This window comes from Festucalex cinctus, chromosome 10 (genome assembly GCF_051991245.1).
Source record: "Festucalex cinctus isolate MCC-2025b chromosome 10, RoL_Fcin_1.0, whole genome shotgun sequence".
Taxonomy (NCBI): domain Eukaryota; kingdom Metazoa; phylum Chordata; class Actinopteri; order Syngnathiformes; family Syngnathidae; genus Festucalex; species Festucalex cinctus.
The window spans coordinates 11,643,716-11,670,105 of NC_135420.1; the positions used below are offsets into that span (position 1 = coordinate 11,643,716).

The 26,390-nt window shown below is 38.4% G+C and overlaps 1 protein-coding gene across 2 annotated transcripts in view; it reads right to left on the minus strand.

Annotated features, from left to right (window-relative positions):
* homer3b (homer scaffold protein 3b) overlaps positions 1–26,390 on the minus strand; it is a 45,911-nt gene that overhangs the window by 17,159 nt on the left and 2,362 nt on the right. The window contains exons 2-5 of one of the 2 annotated variants that reach the window (XM_077534837.1): positions 25,617–25,662; positions 12,175–12,331; positions 8,213–8,344; positions 6,544–6,651 (exon numbers count right to left, since the gene is read on the minus strand). In XM_077534837.1, coding sequence (XP_077390963.1) covers positions 6,544–6,651; positions 8,213–8,344; positions 12,175–12,331; positions 25,617–25,639 — 420 coding nt within the window. In that variant the 5' untranslated portion in view covers positions 25,640–25,662. The remainder of the gene's footprint in view (positions 1–6,543; positions 6,652–8,212; positions 8,345–12,174; positions 12,332–25,616; positions 25,663–26,390) is intronic. The other variant, XM_077534838.1, reaches the window with a different exon arrangement.

Sequence of the window (26,390 nt, forward strand, 5' to 3'; positions counted from 1 at the left end):
TGTAATATTAATTTGAGTGAGCTTGTCTGTATTCCCCCAAGGAGAATGGCGTATAATCTCGTATTTTGCAGCACTGTCCATCCATATGGAGTCATGTAATTTATACAAAGCCCCCACATGTAGAAGAGTATGACACCCCAGTTAAGGAAACTAAAAAGCTCTAAGGGATTCTGTGAATACACAAAATTGAATTATTCACTGAGTGGATCTTTTTTTTATTTTTTTTTTAAGTCATAAATAGGATTACACATGTGCCACATTTTCCCCCTTCATGTTGTCCTCTAACAGGCTGAGTGGAAATGAGACTTGAGATACTCTTGCAGAAACTTCCAAGTAACAGCTCATTAGTCAAGTTCAAACACTTGACAGCCTCCTTTAAAGAATTGGAAAATTTCCTGCTCTCGAGGGTTTTTACATGACCAGAGAAATATATTATATGGATTTTTCGGATAAATGTAGTATTGCGTCAGAAGGTGCAACATTAGTTGCTGTGCAAGAGTAGAACAAATTAGGACGACGTACAATATGAGTGTGTTAAATGGGATTTTACTTATTAAATTGCTGCCAAATGACAAATCTAGATTAAATCTAAATGAAGCCTGGTTTGATATTTGCATCATTTTGATGAAAGCTTTGATCACACAGCATGGATAAGATTTTTAAAGAGATATGCTTTTTGCAAGGCAGAGGCCTCAGTTGGGTTCATGCCCTCAAATACCGAGTTTGCATATTCATTCCCTGCTTGTGTATTTATTCTCTGGGTACTATGACTTGTTGGGTTAAATTTTTGACTAAGTTGTCCATTGGTGAGAATGTGTGTGAATGCTTGCTTTGGCCAATCAACTGTAAGAGCCTACATCACATCCGTGATCCGAAAGAGGACAAGAGGGATACAGAAAATGGAAGGATGGATGCTCTTCTTAGTTTCATCCATAATAAATGATAAGGAATTTTTTCATGTTGATCATTTTTAATATCATCATGCTACTTACTGTAAATCTAATGGCGATATCATGTCATGAATACCTTGGCAAACACAGAAGGAAAAAAAAATACCTTCATCATCAATACCATATGATCAACAACCAAAGCCGCACCAATGAAAACAATGCGTCTTTGCACTTTCAGCGGAAACAAAGACTCTTTCTTGTCTTTGTGGAAACCGCAAGCTGCGTTCTGAAGTTACAGTACATTTGCTCTCAAGTCAGATTTGATCAGACTGCTGATTAATTATTGAGCGAGATCATCCATGCAACACAGAGATGAATGACTAAGAATACCATAAAATACCCGCCTTAATATTGCCTTCGGAGTTTGTGTGAACTTTCACATACCTGAGACAGCTGACAGGGTGTCGGTGTCCCATGATGCATCAGTGAAAAGGAGAGAAAGGATAGAATGGAAAAGAGTCATTATGTGCTTGCTAGATGTGGAAGAACAGAAGTGAAAAATTTAAACTTCTCATCTAGATGGGTGACTGGTAGATGATCCCAGGAAGTGTAGCACAGTCATAAATTTGAGATTTTATTCATTTCTCATTCTTAAAATAAAAATCTAAAACCATGACAATGAAATAAGAAAGCAAAAAAAGTGTTAGCAGGTTTGTTGTCAAATGCTAAATTAAGTGAAAGAACATACTGTACAAATTTGGGGAAGAGTCTTTGCAATCTGAGAGCTCAGAAATTTTAAATATGAAGTTGCTTTCCAGAGAGCTTTTATCGTGATGTGTCTGCGCTGCTGTTTTTCTAAGTACATTACACTATTTACTTATTTATCCGAGCCTCAGTCCATTTTGCTCTCTGAGTTTATATGAGACTCTTGTCTCCCCATTCTGAGCTTCATTGAGACCACAAGCCTCCATCATTTATTCATGGCTCCATGCATCAGTACATGCAAGGCTTGCCTTGAATCACCTGTGCCCCTCACGGCACAACACACGCACCTGCTTTAGCATGGTTTCAATGCCAAGATATTGTTTTAAAATATAGATGAATGGCATTTCTTTTCCCTTTTCTGCCTGCATCACGTGTATGATGTAGGTTACAATTAGGAGGCAGACAAATGACAGTTGTCTCTGCATGACATGCTGACAAAAGTATTGCGATGCCTGACACAAGTGCATGAAGTGAAAATGGATGTTAATATGGAGTTGGTCTAAGTAGCATCTCAAGTCTGTTTTGTCCATTTACCCAGAAGAACGTTTTTGAGATCACTAATATTGGACCTATGAGAGGACCTACTCGCAATCAATCCATTTTCTAGGTCAGTTATTCTCAAGGTGTGGTACGAATCCATACCATGCTAGTGGTAACTGGGCTCCATTTAGTGGTATGGAAAAGAAGTACAGTTCATTCGTATTTAACGTCACTGTAAACAAGAGTAACGTCCACCCATCCATTTTCTTGACCACTTACTCCTCACAAGGGTCGCACGGGGTGCTGGAGCCTATCCCAGCTGGCTTCGGGCAGTAGGCAGGGTACACCCTGAACTCTTACCAACCAATCGCAGGGCACACAGAGACAAACAACCATCCACACACACAATCACACAAACACTAGGGGCAATTCAGACAGTGTTCAATTAACCTGCCAAGTGTGTCTTTGGAATGTGGGAGGAGACCGGAGTACCCGGAGAAGACCGACGCCGGCACGGGGACAACATGCAAACTCCACCCAGGAAAGCCGAAGCCTGGACTCGAACTTCCGTCCTCAGTACTGGGAGGCGGACGTGCTAACCAGTCAGCCACCATGCTGCCTCACAAGAGTAATGTTTACTTGAAAAAAACTAGTAAAGTTTTTCACTCAGAAATTCTAAGTAACTTTTACAAGGAGCATTTTGAGTACATTTTACACATTTATTTAAAAAACAAACATCATTTTGTTAATGTAATTAAAAAGAATAAATTGAATAATTATTAAGTACGTTTTTTTTCTTTGTATATTTAAGCAATGCAACACTGTGTACACTGGTTAGCACGTCCGCCTCATAAACATGAAGTCGTAGGTTTAAATCCGTATAGTATAGGAGTTCCTTGTCACTCCCTTGACAACAGCTGACAGGCACCAGCATGCCCGTGACCCTATAGTGATAAGCGGTTCGGAGAATGAATGTTCTTTAAGCAAAGTGCTAATGGTCAATATGTTTTTATCCGTCTGATGGTTGCTATTTTGTCTCGTACTTCCACCTGCTGTCGACTGAAATACCCACGAGCTGACCTTGCAAACACCACATAACTAAACCCAGAAAACAGATTATTCGCAAGCTGAGCCCGTGGGCACTGTGAAGTCAAACGCAGTTCACAGCAGGTGACAGTAAAAGAAATAGTGCAAATGCCAGACCCCAGAGATTGATCAAAATGGGTGGATTTTTCTGTTGACGTCTTATTCCACAACCATAATATTGATCAAACTGCCCTGCTTAGACTAGTGGGGGCACATAGAACATTTTATTGCATAGAAAATTTCTGACGTGGCTTCCAATTTAAAGGGACAGTGTGTAGTGTGTATTTAGTGCCATCTACTGTCATCCCCCTGTAAGATGTTATAATATAATTATCAATTATTAGACCTACAATTACATTTTTTAAAAAGTATGCTGATGTGATAGAACATTTTTTTTGGTGTATTATTGAAATTAATAGTGGGTTTGTAAAATGAATGAATGATGTAAAATCGGAAAATTCTACACCCTTTCAGCAAACAAAATGTCTGTGTAAAACAAATAATTCAAATTCATAGTTGGTATAATAAGTACTTATGACCTTATAAAACACTACACCTTACTGCCTGCTGTCTTTATATTCCAAAGGCTGCAGTGTACACATCTGCTCATGTAACAGACCATCTTAAGCCTAAGTGAAGTGGAAAACAAAATAAGAGAGTTTTGCAGGTTTTTCCACTGTATGACAGATGTATTTTGAATGCATTGCTTCCCTATGGTGTACAATAATTGGGGTCACGGGCGTCGGAGGCCATTCTAGCTGACTTTGGGTAAGAAGTTGGATAAATCCTGGACTGGTCACCAGCTAATCGGAACATAAAGACTTAAAAACAAAACAAAACAAAAAACAACAACTTGCATTCCTACCAATTGAAAAGTATTCAATTAACTAACATGCATGTAATTGGTATGTAGGAGGAAGCCGGAGTACCTGTAGAAAACCCATGTGAGCACAGCGAGAACATGGAAATTCCAAACTCTGGATCTGTGCAGAGATTCAGTCCCTGAACCACCCTTGTATTTTTTTTGTGTCATTTAAAAAAAAAAAAAAAAAAAAAAAAGTATTCTGCCAAGTGTGTCTTTGGAATGTGGGAGGAGACCGGAGTACCCGGAGAAGACCGACGCCAACTTTATTCATCCATTTTAGAACAGATTCTCATTTCCAATGCCAATATGGCTGCAGACAGCAGACTATATGCTTTATGTATAACAAAATTGCAACATGCCCCTAGAGGACCCGTTGACTGTCATAATATTCTGCTGATTAGAAATGGATATAGACATAATTGCTGTTGCGCATTGCCGGACTACTACAATACTAAATTTCCATCACATATTCAATGGCAGCTGCCTCATCAAGAAATCAATACATGCTGATGTGTCTGGGTCCATGTTTGTGACCTTGCACCACCCATCAGTTCCTGGTTTCCATAATGAAAAATGCTCCGAGCTAATAGTGGTATCCCAATGTCGTTAATCTATCTGGTTAAATTCTAATTTCTTTGCTATAAAGCGCAAAATAATTATTTTTAGGTTTAGTCACACCAAAGGGTGAGGTTTGTGTTTGCAGCTTTATCAAGACCACACTGGCTGTTACAGCAGCTCTTGTATGCCAAGCAGACATGCAGGGGCAGGAATTTCATTTCCCACTCACACTATGACAAAATATTTCATCTCCGGCTTTTTGAAAGAAACCTAGGGTTTGATTCATGCCTTGAAAGTCGTGACTTGTTCTGTGTCATTGTAATTGTGATATGCAACCAAAATGTGACCCATCAATATTCTTTCAATTATTTGCAAGTATTGGATCTGTACTTTACTACAACTTTAAAGCTACGCTAATACAAAAGTACAATTACCATTAAAAACAACAATAGCAGAAAAAGGTGACATCCCATTCCCAGCTTTAGGGGATGTATTGTTGAACATTAACCTACCAATCTCTGGTCTATCAACAACCTATAGCACATAAATGTCAAAAAATGATTGAAGTTATTTCAAAATGTCAAGAATGATGACAAAATGTATTTAAGTTAAAATTGTACAAATGAATTTCTAAGTACTAATCTTTGTTAAGTTCAGGACTCAGGAGTGTTTTTCACAGCCTCTTGATAAAGTAATTTTCGGTGTCACAGGAACCTTCATGACACGGTCACAGAGATATTCTTTTCTTATGTTTAATATTGTAGTTGACTGTAGTTACCAGTGTTTTATAATAATAATAGTAATAGTAAAAAAAAAAAAAAAAAAAAAAAAAAACATTTTGGAAATACCTCGTAGTGTGATGCAGTGCAATAATATATGCACAGTGTATTGTTGTTACATGAATGTTTAATTTGTTATATATACCTCATTAAATCGTCATGCTGCGGCTGAATGAGGTGTTTTTAAAAAAAACAAGCAGGCACTGGTTCAAATATTTAAAAAACTTGTATGTCAATGCTTATGATGTTTCATCCATGTGACTGAGTGCAGCATTGTGTGCTACGTGTTAAAAGAAATACATTATGATTGCAGGTTGACGTTTCTCATCAATAGATCTGACAAACTTTTATATCTCCAAAACAAACTTCCAACATGTCAAGTCTAGCATGAAATCAAAGATGCTGGCAGGATAAAAGTTTGTCATTGTCCTCCAAACAGCAGCCAGATTGCCTTCAATTATGGATGATTCAGCTGCTTTCACTCAGTCCAGGCTATTGTCACCCCTTTAAAAACACCTTCAGCTATGCATCTCCCCAAAGTAGAGGCCTTAATGGTTTTCAAGCATGAAATATCCTTCCTGATTCTGTATAGGTTTAAAATAGAAACTAACGCTTAGTGTTGATCTGGATATGCTCCAAGCTGTAGTCTTGGGTTCTGGTTAAATACAAATACATACCGGTAATACAAATTCTCAAAAATTACAAAATCAAAATAAAGAATAAACCTGCCTTTGTTATATATATCTCTGATTCTCACATTTAAACTTTAAATATCAGGAACAAAACATTTAAAAAGAAGAATATTCAAACCCACTGTAGCAGTCTTATTCTTTTTATCTGCAATTTGAGTTTTAATGAGACACCGGGGCTGACATGTGGCTGTTGTGAATTTGGTGTGGCTGTGCCAAAAAAATGTCATCCCTGGGGAAGACAAGTTTCAGTGATGCGCACCTGAAATGACTGAGAATATTTACTTATTTTGGAAGTACCTTATTAAATGAAAAAAATTTGTAAAATGAGCACAATTAAACACCTACAGTATATGAGTAGACCTATGCTATGGTGGGACAACAGTGTTAGTGTAAACAAACAACATTGTACATAGGTGCTAATGCTTCACCTGTGGAGCAGCGATGTTGAGAGCAGGGTTGGCCAGTTCGTACCTCTCCTGGGATTTCTCTCTGGCCAGCCGAGCCGCCTCCTTCACCTCCTTAAATTGCTCTGCAAACTGAAGGTGGACAAAGAGGTGAAACACATATACCCAAAAGTAGCTGTTGGAATAAAAACACACAAATGAATCCTTTACCGCCAATCACTAAACAAGCAACTGCTCACTCGCCCAATCACAATTCACAGTCACACACGTTTTAGAGAGCTGAGACGCCTATTGGCGGGAGAGCGCGGTTGGAGGGCGCAGGGGTGGGGGTGCAAGTGTTGGAACGCAGCCAGCAGTGGCCGGAAACGGTGCTGATGTCTGAAACCCAAAGTCGGAAGTCCGTGGTATCTACCCCATTCTAGCAAGAATCCATGAAGCATGCTCAGTAGCAAGGTTGTTACAATGCAAAGCCTTCCCTCCACCTATGATTTTTTTAAAATACATAGTAGTGAGTAGGGGTGTTAAAAAAAATTGATTCGGCAATATATCGCGATACTAAAGCTCGTAATTCTCGAATCGATTCAATAGGCAGCCGAATCGATTTTTTAAATATAAAATAAATATAAAATATTCAACAAAACGTCTAACTTTCACACCTTAAGCATGGAAGAATGTTATATTAATGGAACATTAAGCCTTAATATTTTATTTCAATGCTATTCTAATATGAAAAAAGGTTACAACCTGTTTGTTAAATACTGTGGCTCACAGTTATAAAACTGAAGTTTGAGATCAATAAATAATAAATTTTCATACAAATCTTACAGTGTACATGTACAAGTTTACTGAATGCTATTTTCTAAATTTGAGTTAAAAAAAATCGCAACAATCGACTTGTACATTCTATTGGGATTAATTGGTATTGAATCGAATCGTGACCTATGAATCGTGATACAGATCGTATCGTCAGGTACTAGGCAATTCACACCCCTAGTAGTGAGAGTAGCAACCCCGCAATTGTGTTACGTGAACTGTTAGACTTCAACTTTGACAATTTCCGACTGTCTGCAAGGCAGTGAAGAAATCTGAATGTGATTTGATAAACAAATGAGTCGTGGGTGGGGCAACAGCGCCGAGGGGCAATGGATAGTATACTGGTGTCTCTGATGGGGAATTAGCTTGCATATGGAGACCGAAGGCAAACATTTGGCAAACACTTTAAACAATACAAATGATGTCATCAGTTAGTTACATCAACTCAAATCTCATCAACTGAGCCTCAACTACAAAAAAAATCTAAAGTTGTTCAACCCATAGTGCAGAGGTTGGCAAACTCGGAGTACTGCAGGTTTTGGATGTTGGCCTGCTCCAACTCTATATAATCAGTAAGCTCTACAGAAGCCCGATAACGATCCTTTTGATTGGAATCATCGTGTTGGAAGAGGGAAACCTCCAAAACCAGCAGGACTCAGGCCCTCACGTTCCGAGTTTGCCCACCCCTGCCTTAGTGTGTACAGTACTAGGGTCCTTTCCAAAATACAGCACAGAAGCTTTTTTTTTTTTTTTTTCCAATCTGCAAAACTGCTTTCAAACATATTAGGCTTAATCTTTACTGATGTGTATGTCATTAACCTTTCCTAATCTATTTCGTTTATAAAGCTACTAATAAATAAAAGTACATTTTCATTGATACCTGCTGCAGCTGCTGCTCTGTAGAGAAACCAAGCCCATAAACTGTGTTGGCCCGGCTATCAGCCCATTGACCAAACTTCTGGGAGGTTTTGGTGAAGGTCATGTTAGGGGTGACGGTGCTGTTGATGATAGCCTATCACCATGAAGAACAAAAGAACAATGAATAAGTAATGCAAATAATGTAGCATATAAGTGCAACTACAGTTGAACCTCAGTTGACAAACTCAATCCATTCTATAACATTCACAAACCAATATAGTGTTTCCTGCTGAAATGAATGGAAATGCAACTAATCTCAGAACAGATACACTTTTTTTTTTTTTTTTTTTTTTAATCAATGTTTGGTTAAAAATAAATATTGTACAATATTGAAATACCATAAGTAAAAACACACTTTATTGTGAATAAATAAGTACCATCGCTAGCAGTTTTTAATTTTCTTTGGGCTGATTTGGAGCAAAAAAAAAAAAAAAAAAAGTGTAAGACACACAGCCAATGATGTTTATGCAGCGCAATAAAAAGCACAACTGAGCCTTCTGCAGCCAAGACTGTCCGTAAACCAAAAGTAGTACACAGCAAATTATTAAGAATAGCGCTAATACCAAAATTAACTGTAGTGTTCATGCCACGCACAATGGAATTGCATATAGTTTATGAGATAATAACATTGCATTTTAATTGCATTAAAGCATAAAGCAATTTTATATATTATTCCTTATACATTTTATTTACACCAACTAAATCTTCACCTGCAGTATCTGTAGTGTGGTAAAATTAGCAGGGAAATTTCCATGCCCTCAGACACATACTTTTATCAAGCTCCTCTATACTTGCTCTCCAAGGGAGGTCACTTTCAATGACACATTCTTCACAGGCTGTCACACTGTAGCCTTTCGGAGAAACATGAATAAAGCCTTTAAATACCAAAATGGTTTTGTTCATTTGTCATTTCTCTTTCTTAACTTCCAAATGCTTCCAAAATGGTAGTGGAATAATATTTTTCTTTACAATGATTTCATTAATCATAAATACAGGGGTGTGCAAAAGTAGGTATACAATTAGTAATGCCACTTCACTTCAATTGATCATACAGGAAATAAATTGAAGTAGAAAAAAATGGAAAAAAATACATTCCTCATATCTGTCACTAATTTCACCAATGTGATTCGACTGTATACTTACTTTTGCACCCTCCTTTATAATTTTATCATTTTTAATACTCAATATGATCCCTAAACGGGAAATTCCACTCACCCTCTGCTGTAAATTTTGTGTTGCACAACACAAAGAGGGCCTGATTACATACATGCAGGGATCCAGAGAGATTCAGAGTGAAAGTGGTGTGCAAACAGTGCACACCCACCCTTCTTGAGCTGTGTGATGGGGATGGTGCTTTGCTCTCGGGTACCTCGACAGTAAGAAGTAGCTAGGCTCCAAGCCCAAATCTTTACAGTTGACCTTAAGCTAAATAGCAAAATGTATCATTGTATCACATTTTATCATCTTCTGCTTAAGCAGAATAAGTTGAATCTGTTTCGACAAGATCAATGTTTTGAACTGGTATGGTATCTTGCACTTGCATTTTTTTATGTGTATGGGAGACAAGACTAATATTAATCCACCTGTGAAATTATTTATACTTATAATATCCATCCATCCATTTTCTTGACCGCTTATTCCTCACAAGGGTCGCGGGGGGTGCTGGCGCCTATCTCAGCTGGCTCTGGGCAGTAGGCGGGGGACACCCTGGACTGGTTGCCAACCAATCGCAGGGCACACAGAGACGAACAACCATCCACACTCACACGCACACCTAGGGACAATTCGGAGCGCCCAATTAACCTGCCACGCAGGTCTTTGGAATGTGGGAGGAGACCGGAGTACCCGGAGAAGACCCACGCGGGCACGGGGAAAACATGCAAACTCCACCCAGGAAGGTCCGAGCCTGGACTCGAACCGGAGACCTCAGAACTGGGAAGCGGACGTGCTAACCACTCGACTACCGTGCCGCCCTATACTTATAATAATTATTTATTATTTATTATATACAATTGCTGCAATATTTTGGATTTTATGGCTGGTAAGTGTTTCTGCATTTTTTTCAAGTGTACACAGTAAATTATGTAGAATAAATTTGACTGAGAGTTCGAGTGGGACTAAATAATCTCAGTTTTAGAGTAATATTTACACTTGGAACAGAGTAAAATAAAGAACTGAAAACAAAAACTCACTCAAGGGTTGAGAAACAAACTCATGACCCCCAGCTTGTGAGACAGCCGATCTACTCCCTGAGCCACGCAGCTCCTGTCGTGTGCTAGTATATCGCTTGTGTCAGCTGGAATCTTCTTAACTCCAAGAGACCAAAAACAATGTGTTTGGTCTCCTCTTGGATATAAGCAAGCAGTAGGATTGGAATAGCTCAGGGGGTAGTGTGGCAGTCTCCCAAGCTGAAGGTTTGTCCCTCAACCCTTGAGTGACTTTTTTGTATTCAATTTTTTTATTTTACTCTTTTCGAAGTGTAAATATTACTCAAAATCAGAGTCTATTTGGCCCCACTCTAACTAGAGTCAAATTTATTCTACAGAATTTATTGTGTATGAGAGACACGACACTTTAGTATTAGTCCAAAACTGCTTTCTTTCTTTTTATTTATTTATTTTGATAGTTTTGGTCCTCGATACACTTCAACCTGTGTGAATATAAAAGCAATCAGCACAAAATGTTTGTTTGTGGTGACATTAAGTGAGAGTTCCTGAGAAAGCGCCATTTTCACCTCCACAAAATGAAATGATCAAAAGTGTTTTCATTGAATTTTGGTGAATATTTTTTGTCACTTTTCCATATTGACAGATATAATGACATACTGACCTGTATTAATTAGTAGCCTATCAGCCTATCATTGCCAGCAATACCAAATGGAATGAGAAAAGATGTTTTCATAATTTTTAGTGAATATTTTTGTCAATAAGTGAATATTTTTGTTTAAAAAAATTAAAAAAAGTCTCCTATTTCTCCGTAATGAGAGATATCATTATATTTTGAACTGCAGTAATTAATAGCCAACAACTACATCAATCAGAATGAGAAAAGCGGGTTAAATACATTTCTGGTGAATATGTCTGAATGCATTTCATTCAATTTCTCCGTAATGACATAGCGCGTTTTGTTACAGCCACTACAGCAGTCAGGATGAACCAAAAAAGTTATACATTATTTGATTTGTCACCATGGATTATATATTTTTGTCCATATTACAAAGGAAATAGAGGCGTTTCAAGAATAACTATTTACTGATTTCTCCAAAACAAATTAAAAATAAAAGCTAGTTTCTTATTCTTGATACAAAAAAATAGAGAATTTTTTTTTCATATAACCTATGTGAGCGACGTACGCCAACAAGCCGAACAATGAAATACTCTTCCACTAGATGCATGGTAAAATGTACGTAATCAAGTGTGAATTCACTGTTTGTGACATTTGTGCTCAGTTAAGTGGTGTGCCGTGAGATTGTGGCTCAAAAAAAGGTTGGCAGACACAATAGATGTCACATCCCTCAACTATCCAATAAAAGAGCTAAGTGAAAAAGCTTGTAAAATATATGTTCACTAACTTTGTCAAGTGAACCATCTGATGGGATGGGGATTAGTCTAGCAAAATGCCAGTTGCTTTAATCTGTCCTTAAAAGCTTTTCAGGGCAGTGTTGAGATGCGGCTCTTTAAACAGTGGAAGTGCAGATGCAATTCTCAAGCGTTATAAATCATCTGCAGTGATGTAAACAAACTCAATGAAACTTAGTGATGCACGAGTCAAAGCGCTGTGCTGCTTTATTACAGAGAGCAAGATGATTTCTCTGACCGCTCTAGCAAACCCCTGTGTGACTCTCACAGTCTCTATGATGCCTTTACAAGTGTGATCTGTGCATGACTACTGTAGTGCTGATATGGATACTAATCTTTCACTCACTTTAGTCCCACCAACACTGATGATGCGGTAGACATTGCGGCTGGCATCATAGAAGAAAGACACGGTGACGGCATGCTTGCTGGCCGGCAGCCAGTTGCGTTTTGTAGCCGGGTCGATCTGGAAAACATGAGCTCGGGCGCTGAAGATGGGCTGCTCCCTTTAAAATACATGAATATTGGATGTTAATGACCCAATTCATTCACAAGCACAAACACAGGAAGCATGCTTTACAATTCGGGCTGCACAATATATCGAAAAAAAATAGCGATATTGCGATATTGGCTCATGCAATATGCATATTGTATTCACATGGAATTGTATGATTTTATCTGAATTTGACTAGTCAGATGCAAACTTAAGTGTGCATCATCGTCCAATAGTTGAACATTGACTAGGGTAATTACAATTAATCAACTAAGAATACATAGAGCTTGCTTATTTTGGGAAAAATAAAAAATAAAAATAAAAAAAATCTATATCGCTATATTCAACAAGTACCGTATTTTCCGCACTATAAGGCGCACCTAAAAGCCTTAATTTTTTTTTTCAAAAGCTGACCATGCGCCTTATATATGGATCAATATTGAGACGCAACAGGTCTCTCGCTGTCAAGACGCTATCGGTGACCCTGCACGATAGGTGACACGCATGCGCAGAAGATCCCGCCATCTTGGATCGCTAGCTAATACTAATACTTTACCTCAGAGAAAATAATAAAACAGCTGTTTATTCATTTTGGGAGTGAATGTAGTTGTCAGAAAGCTGGTTTGTAATCCATTAATAAAGTTTGACTGACCTGTTGACATTCCCTTTAGCGCAGTACCATCTAATGGATGCATAATGTAACCCCAGCCTCTACTGTAGCGCCTTATATATGGAAAAAAGTTTGAAAATATGTCATACATTGAAGGTGCGCCTTATAATGAGGTGTGCCTTATAGTGCGGAAAATACGGTATATCAGATAAGGCATGTTTTCTAACATAGTGCAGCCCTATTTATAATGCTAGTGTGTAACCTTGACTAAGTATAAACTTATCTGTTCCTACTCCCTAATCTCATTTATTTCATTTTCGATATTAAAGATAGACCAATTATCAGCCGGGACAATTATCGGCGCCGATAGCACTTAATCTGCTAATTATAAGATGTTTGAGTTAGGGCTATCACTTTTTAAAATCGACTTTCCTTCTCATATTTTTAACGACCAATCGACTATTTTTTATTTTTATTTTTTTGTGAAATGTGAAACGCCTATCAAGAAAACAAGGTAAACCTTCCAAAAGAAACAACGTGTGTGCAATCGGGAGAGTCACGCTCCCCCACGCGCTGCGCTCGTCATTCAATAGACGCATTCAAGAGTTTCGATCGTCCCTTTAGGAATGTAACGGAGGCTTGCCTTGCTTTCTTTATAGGCGTTTCACATTGCTCGGCACAGAACCACCGCCATCTACGTCACTACGCACTGAATGCGTTCCGACATAAATAACAATGGCGTACGTCTAAATAAAATTTCTACAAAATGTATTAAACTGGAGATGATTTTTGAAAAATGACTCTCATAGTTATGTTAGTAACAACCAAATAAATAATATAGAGCAAGCTTGTCATGACAGTCGGGGTTCCTTTTAAGGGCTCGGCTTGCAAATATCAGATGAACTAACTCAGAAAACAGGTGAGCGGAGATGGTCTATGATTATTGTGAATTTGGATTGTAACAAATTAGTCCAAATACAGTATAATGCATCTCAATGCAATTTTTTTCGCGTCACAGAAAGGATTGTGATCAAAGTGGTAACTATGTATCTTATATAGCTAAAGGGACTGTGTTACATAATGTGGCAAAGATGCATGTAAGCAATATTTCAATGCTATTATAGCTCTAATATCATCATCTCTGTATGCAATAAGACCCTCTTATTGCACTTTTGTGATGTTAATGAGGATAATATGGACCAGCGAAAGCACTGATCATATAACAAAGTTCCTTTATATGGGTCGGCAGTGGCTATATGAAGCATTGTTCCACGTGGATTTGCTTGATATTACCCAACATTTGCATACAAACAATAGTCATTGTTGCTGAAGCTGCAATCAGAGACAAAAAGCAGCAGAGCCAAGATGCCCCCGAGTGTAGTTTTTGTCCACTCTTGTACCAGATAGAGACTTAAGAGTAACTGATGAAACAAAGAGTAAAAATATATCACTGGAGCAAAAATACATGGTTTGCCTTTACACATTAGATGGTAAATGTTAGACACTTGAAGTTTTCTGTCAATGGTCAAATCAGATTGCAGTTGCTGAGAGCAGGTTTTCCCTGCATGCTCCAGCTCACAGATGGCTGGAATAAATATACTACTGAGTTGGTATCAAACCTGAAGGGACAACATTTTTGGCTGTAGATAAAGTATTTGCAGAAACAACAAAAAGAAGATGAAGAGAGAAGACAAGACATGCACGCTAACGAGCCAGCAGCCAACTGGAATGCATACTGTAATTTAAATATATCTCAGACTCATACTAATTAATTTCCCCTTTTGATTGGAGGACAGCCAGGTTGCTTAATTACTGCTTAAAAATCATGTATCATTCTGTGCGGTGATTCCCAACCAGAGTGCTGTGACACACATATTATATCTGTCCATTAATCTCCTTTATTAATTATTAGTGCACCTGCACTACTAATCCATTACAAACTAATGTTTCATTACTGTTAAACATTATCTTGTTTATAGATACAATAAAGACAAAAAAAGTGGATGGTAATCTACCTGTTTATCCCCCCTCCAAAAAAGATCAATAAGAGAATCCATAAAGAAGTGAATCATTAAACAGAATCGAAATCATAAAAATCTGTGAGGCAGTAATCCTAAGTACTTATTAACCAATATATGCAGTCAGAAATTTTAACCAGACCAAAAAAAATGTGCAGGCACTTTAATGCTATCAACTAGATGAGCAATAGGAAAATAGAGAGTCAATTTATCATATTTGTTAGACTTGTACCCCGCAGTAATTATCTCGTTATCAATTAAATTTTGGACTGTTGCTACTGTTGCAAAGCAAGCATGTGCATGACAAAAGAGGAAGAGAAACGCTCTTGGCTAGAATGATGGCTTTATTTCTAAAGTGATGAAGACAATGTGGCCAGTTGTGGACATTTGTGTGGTGGGTGGAGTGTGCACTCCGACATGGTCCTACACATTCCTTGAATGTCATATGTTTGGCTCAAAAGAACCAGTGTTTACTGACAAAAAAAAAGTCGAAAAAGCAATTACAATAGCACCACTCAAAATACAAAATTTAGATTTAAAAAAAAAGAAATGCTGTTGAGATATACAAAGCTGACAAAAGTACTGCAGCAACCAACTATCACACCATCAGGAAAAACTGAAGGAAGATTTGGAAAATGTGTCCCTGTCACAGTTGTCAAGATGCTGGTGTATGTCAGGGGGAATTTTTATTTATTCTACCAGAAGAAAATTTGTGATGTCAGAAGTAAATATTTACTTCTTTTTTTTTTTAAGTAATTGTATAAGTAACTGAATTACTTCTTCATAAATGAGCAATTAGTTCCCAGGTAAAGTATTTTTTTCAATATTTTTGTAAATCTTCCAAAACATTAATTATAGTGATTTGGATTTTTGATTGATTGATTTTAATTAACCAGTTCTATAATATTTATTGGACTTTAAAACACAAATGGTACACAATGTGTTTTGAATGAGCCAGATTCACCGACGCTCAACGGCAGCATGTCTTCCACAGAATAAGCCTCACATGGCTGCCAATTTGTGCAGGTGAAGAAAAAAAAAAAAAAAAAAAGCTTCATTTGTTTTGGTTGCAAAGCACCGTCTTTGTCTCCTCTTGCATTTTTGTCTCCTAAATTCATAGAATATGTTAGTGAAAAATGTTCCATTAGGCTTGAATTGCTCAACACCGATGTGGAGAACTAATTTTGTCCATGGCTTAATGCACATTTGCTGTGTGCATTCTTTCCTTAAGGGAACAAAAGTCATGTCTATACTTCAGGTTAAAGAAGGCAGCTTCCCCATGCAGATTTAATCTGGCTCCACATTCCTGTTGTTTATCATTTCCTCAGTCTTGACAAGTCACGACTTGTCGATTCTTGGTGTCTTCGTGTGAAGCCTCCTTGTTTTTGTTTGTGTCAACACCTGTTCTACTCTACATCTGATTACTGTCAACCAATCACCAACTGGTGGTGTGTTGGATCCGATAGTGGGGAAAGTTGCCAGTTCCCACCTGGCAGACCCAATGTCTTGTGAGGGTCTGATGAAAACAAGCTTCAATGATTTAATCGTTAACGTAATAAGACAATAATAGTAACGGTGTTATCATGATTGAAAAAGTAATTAGATTATGTGTCACTGGAAAAAGTAATACTGTTAGGAATACAATTTATTTATAATGCCAAATGATTAATTGATTAAGAGGCGTGTCCTGTGACTTTCTTCCATCAAAGCCACCAAGGAACAACAGAAGACCCAGAGCGATATCAGGATAAAGCAAATTATAACAACCATGAAAAGTGTTTTATTTTCCTCAGTAAAACCAATTACCTGACTGAATAACAGACAAAAGAAAATAAGCCAAACGGAATTAATTATCATCCCAGCAAACGAGATTCAGCCAAAATTCCCACTCTATCGTCCTCTCATCTTAATGAGAATTGATGATTGACAGCTCATCAGCTCCTAGTCGTCACACCCAATCACACGGGGATGGAAATTCTGTCATTTATTTGGCTCGTCTTGTTATTGCTTCATGAAAAGCCTCTCGGGCTAATCAGCTCAGACAGGAATCATCACATGGAGGTTTGACGAAACGAGCAGATTCAACCAGGATTAAAGTCTTCCCTGAGGTGAGGACGAGCAAACACTGCACAGCAGCTCAACAATCGCCCGAAAACAGTCTGATGCGATAATCACAGTTTCACGTGCCGGTACTTTGCAACACATCAGATCCAATTAACCGGAAACAGAAACTCTGCAACTTTTTGCTTTCAGGAACTATAAGTTTAAAACTGAATGGCAGGGGAGAAAGATAAACTTATATTGAACAACGGACAGCCGCATAGAGGGCAGCAAAATACAAAAAGGAACTGATGTAGAGCCACAGCACATCTTGCGCAGTATTACCTTGAGGCAAATATGTTGTTTTCCGTTTGTTAGTTATTGCCCCATGCTTTTAAAACCAATACAATTACATATCTTGTCATTTTAAGTTACAATACATGCATATGATTCAAATGCATAATTTTAGAGCCTGGCTAGTGTCTCAATATTCAAGTTCAGTGGTTATGTGATGCCAATTGTAGGTAAAAATGTTGCGTATAATTACAAGATATATACTTTTGTTATGTTGTCATGCACAGGCTTATGAATAATTCAGCACTCTACATGAAAAAGACCATGAGAGCGCTGGAGGTTGACAACAGACTTGTGAGCAACCAGGCCATGCCATTTGATGGGACATTTTTTTTTTTTTTTTTTTTTTTTTTTTTTTTAGGGCAAGCACTTATTTTCACATTACCTGCAAAGAAAAAATATGTCTTCCTTTTTGCTTGAAAACACAAAAGAAGACGCACAGGCACAAAGAGACACCCAACTCCCATCCCACAAGTTTAGCCAACTTTCACAGGACAGGCAGAATGAGGAAAAAAACAGCTTAGTGATTGGGAAACTGTTGTAACTACAGTATATGCAAGATCACTGACCAAATGTTTTTGCTTTTATCATCCCTAGATGTGCCGTCTGCCATTTCTGTGCTTCAGCATGTGGCCCTAAAATGTTGAAAATACCCAAATCAGGGATAATGAAGAAAATGAAAATGTTCCACCACTGCTGCTGTTTTTCTTTTAATTGTTGATTGTCACTATGGGGGTCGACTCCCCAACGCTGCGAGCCTGTGGCCTGTATTCTGTGACAGGTCATGTGAATCGATCAGATACCATCTTTTCCAGGTCATACATATATCCATTCCTCCGCCCCCACCGTCATACACACTCATTTCTGCTTATCCATGCATAAGTGCACAGCTAATGCATGCAGATTACAGCTCAGTAATTAAAAGGGCCGCAAACATGTTCACTTATGTTTATTTAAAGGCATTGCTTGCTTCTTTTGCTTGTTACTACTTTGCTATGGATGCACTACAGTGGTTTGTTTGTGCTTTGGTCACAATCACAAGTTAATGGGTAGCATTTATTAAGTATGCAAATGTACTTGACTTCAACAAAATGTTTCAGATTTTGTTTTGAAAAGGGAAAGTTTGTGTCATTTTACAGGAAGAAAAAACGAAGGCCAATGAGTACAGGGTATGTTCTCGGCCACAAATTGATTCTCTGTATGACATCCAATGGCTGCCGGCCAATTTCACATTTTTACAGTATGTGCGTTTAAGCATAATTGTGGTTATTGATGTCAGACAAGATCATTGTCAAGAACAACATTCTGTGACTCTTTAGAACTCTCCCCTACAGAAAAAGCCTGACATGACAGCATATCGACCTTTCCTTACGTTTGTATGGCATTTGTTTCTGTGGATCTTCATCATTTGAGAGCAGCATTAAGTTGTGATTAAGAACAAATGTGTTCATGATGTTTCTTTCCAGTGACTATTGATTGCACTCTGAAAATGCCATTCCTCAGTATAATAAAAAAAATAAAAAATTAAAAAACAAATGAGAAAAATATAGCCTGGTGTGATACAAAAGGAATAGAGGGGCACCAAAAGCATGTTATTTTACATCTATCCATCCATCCATTTTCTTGATCGCTTATTCCTCACAAGGGGGGTGCTGGAGCCTATCTCAGCTGGCTTTGGGTAGTAGGCGGGGTACACCCTGAACTGGTTGCCAGCCAATCGCAGGGCACACAGAGACGAACAACCATCCGCATTCACAAGCACACCTAGGGACAATTCAGAGCGTCCAATTAACCTGCCATGCATGTCTTTGGAATGTGGGAGGAGACCGGAGTACCCGGAGAAGACCCACGCGGGCACGGGGTGAACATGCAAACTCCACCCAGGAAGGCTGGAGCCTGGACTCGAACCCGAGTCCTCAGTACTGGGAGACGGACGTGCTAATCACTCTATCACCGTGCCACCACGTTTTACAATCTGAATAAATAAAGACAAAGACAGTCCTACCATACATCCATCCATCCATTTTCTTGACCGCTTATTCCTCACAAGGGTCGCGGGGGCTGCTGGCGCCTATCTCAGCTGGCTCTGGGCAGTAGGCGGGGGACACCCTGGACTGGTTGCCAACCAATCGCAGGGCACACAGAGACGAACAACCATCCACACTCACACGCACACCTAGGGACAATTCGGAGCGCCCAATTAACCTGCCATGCATGTTTTTGGAATGTGGGAGGAGACCGGAGTACCCGGAGAAGACCCATGCGGACACGGGGAGAACATGCAAACTCCACCCAGGAAGGTCCGAGCCTGGACTCGAACCGGAGACCTCAGAACTGGGAAGCGGACGTGCTAACCACTCGACTACCGTGCCGCCCCCTACCATACATTAGATTCAAAATGTTTATTTCATTCTTTAAGAAATGAAATGAAAGGGGACAGAAAAAAAGTGAAACCTGCCTCCATAACAGAAACAATCGTGAAATTAATGGTAATTAGAGGTCATTTGTGCTAGCAAGTATTACTAGTTCATAGTCTTTCATTATATAAAGTCACTTTTTCTTTCAAAAGCGAAAATCTAGCTCAGTTTTGGTGGGTTTTGATATGTATTTAGGGTCAGAAAAACAGTCAGGCAAAACAGCTCTGCACAGATTGCAGTTCAGACAATCCATCAGAGAACCAGATGAGTACTCCAGCGGTGCTAAATACTTTGGGGAAAACAGCTTTTCATGACTTTCTGGGACATTTTTGTTCCTTTTGTCTGCGTCTTTGAATTCCTGTGCTGCACAAGTGTGTGGCAGGGGTGGGGCTTGTCACCCCTGGATGAGCTGATCTGGTGCCAGCTGATGCTTGTACAACTATTCCCTGCCTCAAAGAAACAGCTCAAGTTTGGCCTTGAGAAAACCTTTGCTTGATACTTTGCCATGGTCATGTGAAGCACTATCTGAGCTGAAGGCTCAAGGGTAACATTTCCGTTAAGTCACAAACTGTGTCTTCAAATGACACTAGGCAGAAGAAGCACATAAGCCCGAGGCTGTTAGCCACCCTCATGATAAATGAATTAGCATTAAACTATCGGATGAATGAGTGATGTGGGTGTGCGGCACTGACGCAATGTAGTTCCATGAGATTGTGAAGCTAGACAACAAGGTCAATCTAATACAATTCTGATTGTTCAAAGTGTCCTCTATGCTCTTGCATTATATAGTAGTGCCTTGACAGGGTTTCCCCTAGTGTTTTGTCAGCCTGGCACCCGCCAGGGACCCTACAGGACTGCGTGACCCCCAGTCAGACAAAGAGTGTATTTTTCATATGAATCTCAATTTCATGATTTAGCTATTTAAAATGACAAAGTAAGCATATTATTTAATTTATTGCCCAGCCCTAGGTAGCATCTTGAAATGCTAAGCAATGCAGTTATTTCAAACACACAAAGTGTAATTCTTTGTTTTATATTTAGTTTGACAGTAAACTTCAACTGTGAGTAACAATAAACAGTTCAATATGCCAAACTGCTGCTTGTTGTGAGTTCACTGCTAGCATATGGGTATCTCAAGTCTGCATTCGGAAGTCAAAGCAGAAAAGGTAGCTGAACAACTGCCCGTTGAAAACCTGTACTGTAAGTGGAGTCACTCATATCTCAAGGCAACATTGTCTGTAGTCAAATTTAAATATATTACACAGTTAAATAAATAAACTATTTATTCTGATATATACTCTCCAATACTACTGCAATCTATAAAATTGGGACTTGAGAGTAAATTGAAATCTGAATAACCTTGAAGTTGCTTTTTAGTGATTTCAACTAGATCATCGTAAGGGACTTTTTGAAAATGTATTATGATCCATATTTTATTTTAGTTAGTAATTGAGAAAATACAACGTACATTAATCTGTTCTTTATTTGCCGCAGACTGTCGACAAAAAACATTTAATGTACGAGTGAGATTACTGAACGGAGTGAACGCCATGCCGCACTGTGGAGCGATGTGACAAGATTGACACGTCGTGATGCAGAATGCCCTCAAATTGAAAAAAAAACAAAAAAACTTCCAATTCTAGAGTGGCGTCCTGTTAACGTGAGAAGGCACATCCACTAGAAGGGCTGACTGGAGGAGTGAATTCAGAGCGCTAACGGCAGTAGACCAACCAGTGGGAAAATCCTTCCTGTTGCTTCATGGTTGGCTCCAACACAGACACTTCCAAATAAGTTAAGCTGTGCGCAATATCATCCTTTTGTGATGTCCTACAGAGAAAACAGGAGAGACAACCAAGACAAGCGTAGAGTGGAAAGGCGATTACCCTACTGATGTGTTGATGGAAAAGTAATCACGAAAGCCGCAGTGATATGCCCTAAATCTGACCGGATACAGATAGCTACTTCTAGCTACAATTGCTACATTGACTCTTCAGACTTGCACTGTCCAAATGTGCTGGCGATGTAATGCACTCAAATATTACTTTTAGAATACAAGTACTCACAGCTGGTGGGTAACCTGTGTCATGTTTACAACATCATCTTCCACAAAATGTGCGATACAGTACATTATGTTTACCCTTAAGCCTTAGTCTGCCTGGATTCTGTAGAGCAGCCACAATGGAGTCTAAATGAGCACATCAGTTGTACGCTTCTTTTTTTACCATCTGTGTATTAAGAAGACACAAACAGTCCCTATAGACTGAGGGGTTTTTGGAGGTTTTGTTTTTGTGTTGGCAAAATTTTGTTTTGTGTGTATTTCTCCTCAGGGTTGCTTTCCTTTGAACATCCAGCCAACTACAAGCACTTTGCAAAATAAAAGAATCAGAAAAAGAAGAAAAAAAGAATCTTGTGCAGTACCTGACCAGACAACAGCAGCACCAAACATATTCATTGCCCTATTTTTTATTTATTTTTTGCACAATAAAAGGAGAAACTGTTGTGGTGCTCTGTTTTGTTGATGAGCGCAAAAGCACACAAAAGCTAGAATTCTAGCAGACAAGGAGAGACAAAGGACTCCATGTGTGGAAAAAGCAGCACTTATGTGAAGGTCAGGCAGTCATGCAGGAGAACTGACAACTTTTCCTCTTGAAATTGCCCTCCCACTGTGCTAGTTGGGCTGTCAGAGGTGTGTAAGATGTGTGCTGTGTGTTTTCAGGTTATTATGCTGCAGATAAACTCATTATGAAGCCCAAAATATGTGCAAAAAAAAAATAAAATTCAATGAATATTGACGCAAAAGACGTGTTTGGAATCTTACTGTGTGGTTCTCAGAATAAAAAGTCCACCAATAGCTATACATATTGGTCCAGTTTAGAGTCAATATTATTTTTCTTTTATAATCAATTACTAGGGGTGTTAAAAAAAAATCGATTCGGCGATATATCGCGATACTACATCGCGCGATTCTCGAATCGATTCAATAATCGGCAGAATCGATTTTTTTTTTTTTAAGGATTCACACCTTGAGCATGGAAGAATGTTATATGAACGGCACATTAAGCCTTAATATTTTTATTTTAATGCTGTTCAAACATGAAACAGATTACAACCTCTATAAGACTGAAATTTCAGATAAATAAATACATTTTCATATAAATCTTACACTCTACAAGCTTACTGATTAGTATTTTCTAAATATGAATGAAAAAAAATCGCAACAATCGACTTATAAATTCGTATCGGGATTAATCGGTATCGAATCGTGACCATTCGTATCGGGATTAATCGGTATCGAATCGAATCGTGACCTGTGAATCGTGATACGAATCGAATCGTCTGGTACTAGGCAATTCACACCCCTATCAATTACCCGATTTGACCATACAATATGTTGCGATAACCTTTCTGAGATTCATGCTGTTTTGTTTGTGTGTGTGTGCGTGCGTTTTGAGCAGTGAAAAATAGCCGTCCGGACTACTTCCTGTTTGTGACATGCTAACACACCAACATAATCAAGCATCACTATCAAAAACAGTTGTTACCAATAAATTGACAAAAAGAACATAGAACACAAATAATTTGTCCATAAGGTGACAATATCTCGGCAGGAAAAAAAAACGTTGTTACATGTTGGGTACATGAGGTACCTCCGACGATTTACAATTGTACTTAACCTTATACTTATATACAGTAGAACTACTTTGTAAAGTATAACCGGAGGTTCAATGGTTTAACTTTAAAATACTGTGTTAGCATGTTTAAAACCACTTCAAGAAATTAATGGATATATTTTTTCATGCTTGTTGCACTTAATAGTCTGTTAGTATATTCACGTGCGAGTGTCAGTAGTAGGATTTGAACGGCGTATGCAAGCTAGTCAAACAGTTAATAAGTTTTGGTGTCATTGTGATTCTCGAATGTAACACCCATGCATAATGGCCATTGTTTCACCACAGGTAATTTTCTAAGTGTAATTCATCATTTGTTGCCAGTTTTTCAACTAAATATCTTACTATGAAGGTATTGAAGCTGTTCAAGTGTAAAAATATTTAACTTAATAAAAATTTGATCCTTGTGTGCTCAGTGTTTAGTGTCCATTTAACAACTGTACTGATATAAAACAATAGAGTAGACCATGAAGTTTAACAATTTTCTGTGAACTATATGTATTTATTCATAGCACAATGCAGGAAGGTTTCATTTAAATTATGTATCATTTTTAACTCATTTTTCACAACTTTTGGACTAACGTGCTTCACATATCACACTCCTGCACAGTGTTTTTTTTTAGTATTAGAGCGCGCCACTGTGGATGGGAAGGTTCGCGGGTAGTGCTGTCACTAACGACTTTTAAAAAAAAAATCGACTTGCCTATCAATTATTCAATTGATTAATCGACTAATAGCCCCCCCCAAAAAAAAAAAAAATTAAAAAAAAATAAATAAATAAAAATTTTGTGTTCTGATCAGGGTTTTTTATGCTCTTAAAAAAATAAAAATAAAAAAAAAATAAAAAAAATAAAAAAAAACAGGACGTTATTTCAAATTGGCAGTGCAGAAAATGCTCAAATATACATTATGATTTAGTTACTGGTCTGATCTGTAAAGTGCAGTGTTAAGGAGTCCAAGTTGAGCAGACGCTACACTGCACACAGGCTGGTCTCTAGTTGGCCCTTGGCTGCAAAGTACGAGCTGCCAGTGATTGTTTTTTCTTTGTGTGTCTGCTCGGCAGTGAAAGGCCTTGATCAACATATGCCTATCACATAGTTTACCGCGGAAATCTGCCAATCATCGGTGGCTGATTGATCCACGCACCACTAGTCACAACCATCTTGACATTCTCCACAGACGACAAATAAATAAATAAATAAATAAATAAATAAATAAATAAATAAATCAGACAGAGCTAAGTTGGGCAATTGGGGAAGTTGCTCCACCACAGTGATGTCCTTCTCAGGCAGGAACTGTCGGATGCTAACTGAACTGTGAGGAGGCATGATGTTATGGTGCAGCAGGCACAAAATTGTCCTGCCTGCCACTACTCATGTCGCTTGTGCCTGTCTCCATCTCGTGTCTCTCCATCTCCCCCCCCCCTCTCCCATTGAAGTGGAAATCACACATTTATAATTTGGGTTTGAAATATACAGTATATATAAACTTGACGAAGGTATCCACAGTTAATGAGGGGACTCTTATGACCACTCAGGTCATTAAGTAGATTTATGATCATAGGGTGACATTGCCCAACCTGATATACAAGATGGATTGTTTCACAAATTCATGGTAATGAGGTGTCAGAAACTATTCCAACAATGGCAGATAGATACTCTAAGGAAACAGGTGGTTGACCACGATAAAGTATTTTTTCAACACATAAAAAATACAGACACAAGGTTTAAATGAAACAACTAGGAATCACATCACACACACTCCACAATGAGAAACATCAACAGGGGGGTCGGGAGATAATTGAGATAATTGAAAAAGTAGGGATGGGCACAGTGATCACCATTAACTCCAGAAGAAGGCCTGATGTTGTTTCTGGAGACTCATCAAAGTTACAGACATTATTGCAAAAGCCTCACTACATAGCACTGACAGAACAAAATGTTGAGGAAATCATCATTTATATTCACAGAAACGTATCAATTATAAATTGACTTTTGACTAGTTCTTATGTGTTTGATGAACAGCATCATTAAAAGTTATGTGATGCTCATAATCACCACTGCCATCTTAACCATCAGTGAGACGGCATCGCTAATAATAGAGTAGGAGATCATTACAGATCACTTGTTGCCCATCCCTGCCAATTGCCATGCAAGGTTGTGAGACAAAGCAGGGGTGATGGCGGATGTACCTCTCTCGGTGTAGTGGGTACATTTTATTGCTGGAAGGCAACTCCTCTGCAGCACAATCAGAAGAAAGTCAAGCACACAGGGTGAAAGAAGTTATTGAGTTAGGCGAAGAATGACGTTTGACACAAGTATTTGCATTCACAGTCCAGCAATATACGGTGGAATCTCTAAATTGAAACACCTCTGAAGTTTTGCAGCTTGCATTGCGCAAAAGTCGCTCAAAAACTGTCCAACAGACATCATGCAATGTTTTAACATATTTCTCCTAATGCTTCAGCTCGGTTAAAGGTCAACTCCACAATGTAATTTGCTTTTTGAATTAGCTATTTTGTAATGGTAGCCAATCAACCAGAAAGAAAACCTATTGCGACATAGGAAAGTGGTACGTATGGCACACTAAGAAAGAAAAAGAAAAAGAAAAAAAAAGGTACTATTGGGGTCCAAATTTTTTTCTCCAAGGTACAAATGTTTGTGTTCCCTTACAGTTCATAAATGAACCCCTCGGTACGAATCGTAAAGCTCCCAATATGTAACCCTGTTTAAAGTGTACAGTATGGACCAAACAGTACAAAGGGTACAATATACCTTGAGGGTACTTCCCAGTGAACAAGCCATTGGACCCTTTAAAATACACATTTGTGTGCATAAAAGAAGTACCCACATTTGTTGTAGTAGTTGTACTATGTAACATTCAGTACAGTATGGTTAAAGCTGGTAAACGGTATCTCTCAGCTGTTTTAACAACTTCAATTTACCCTATGGATTCGATTTTAATT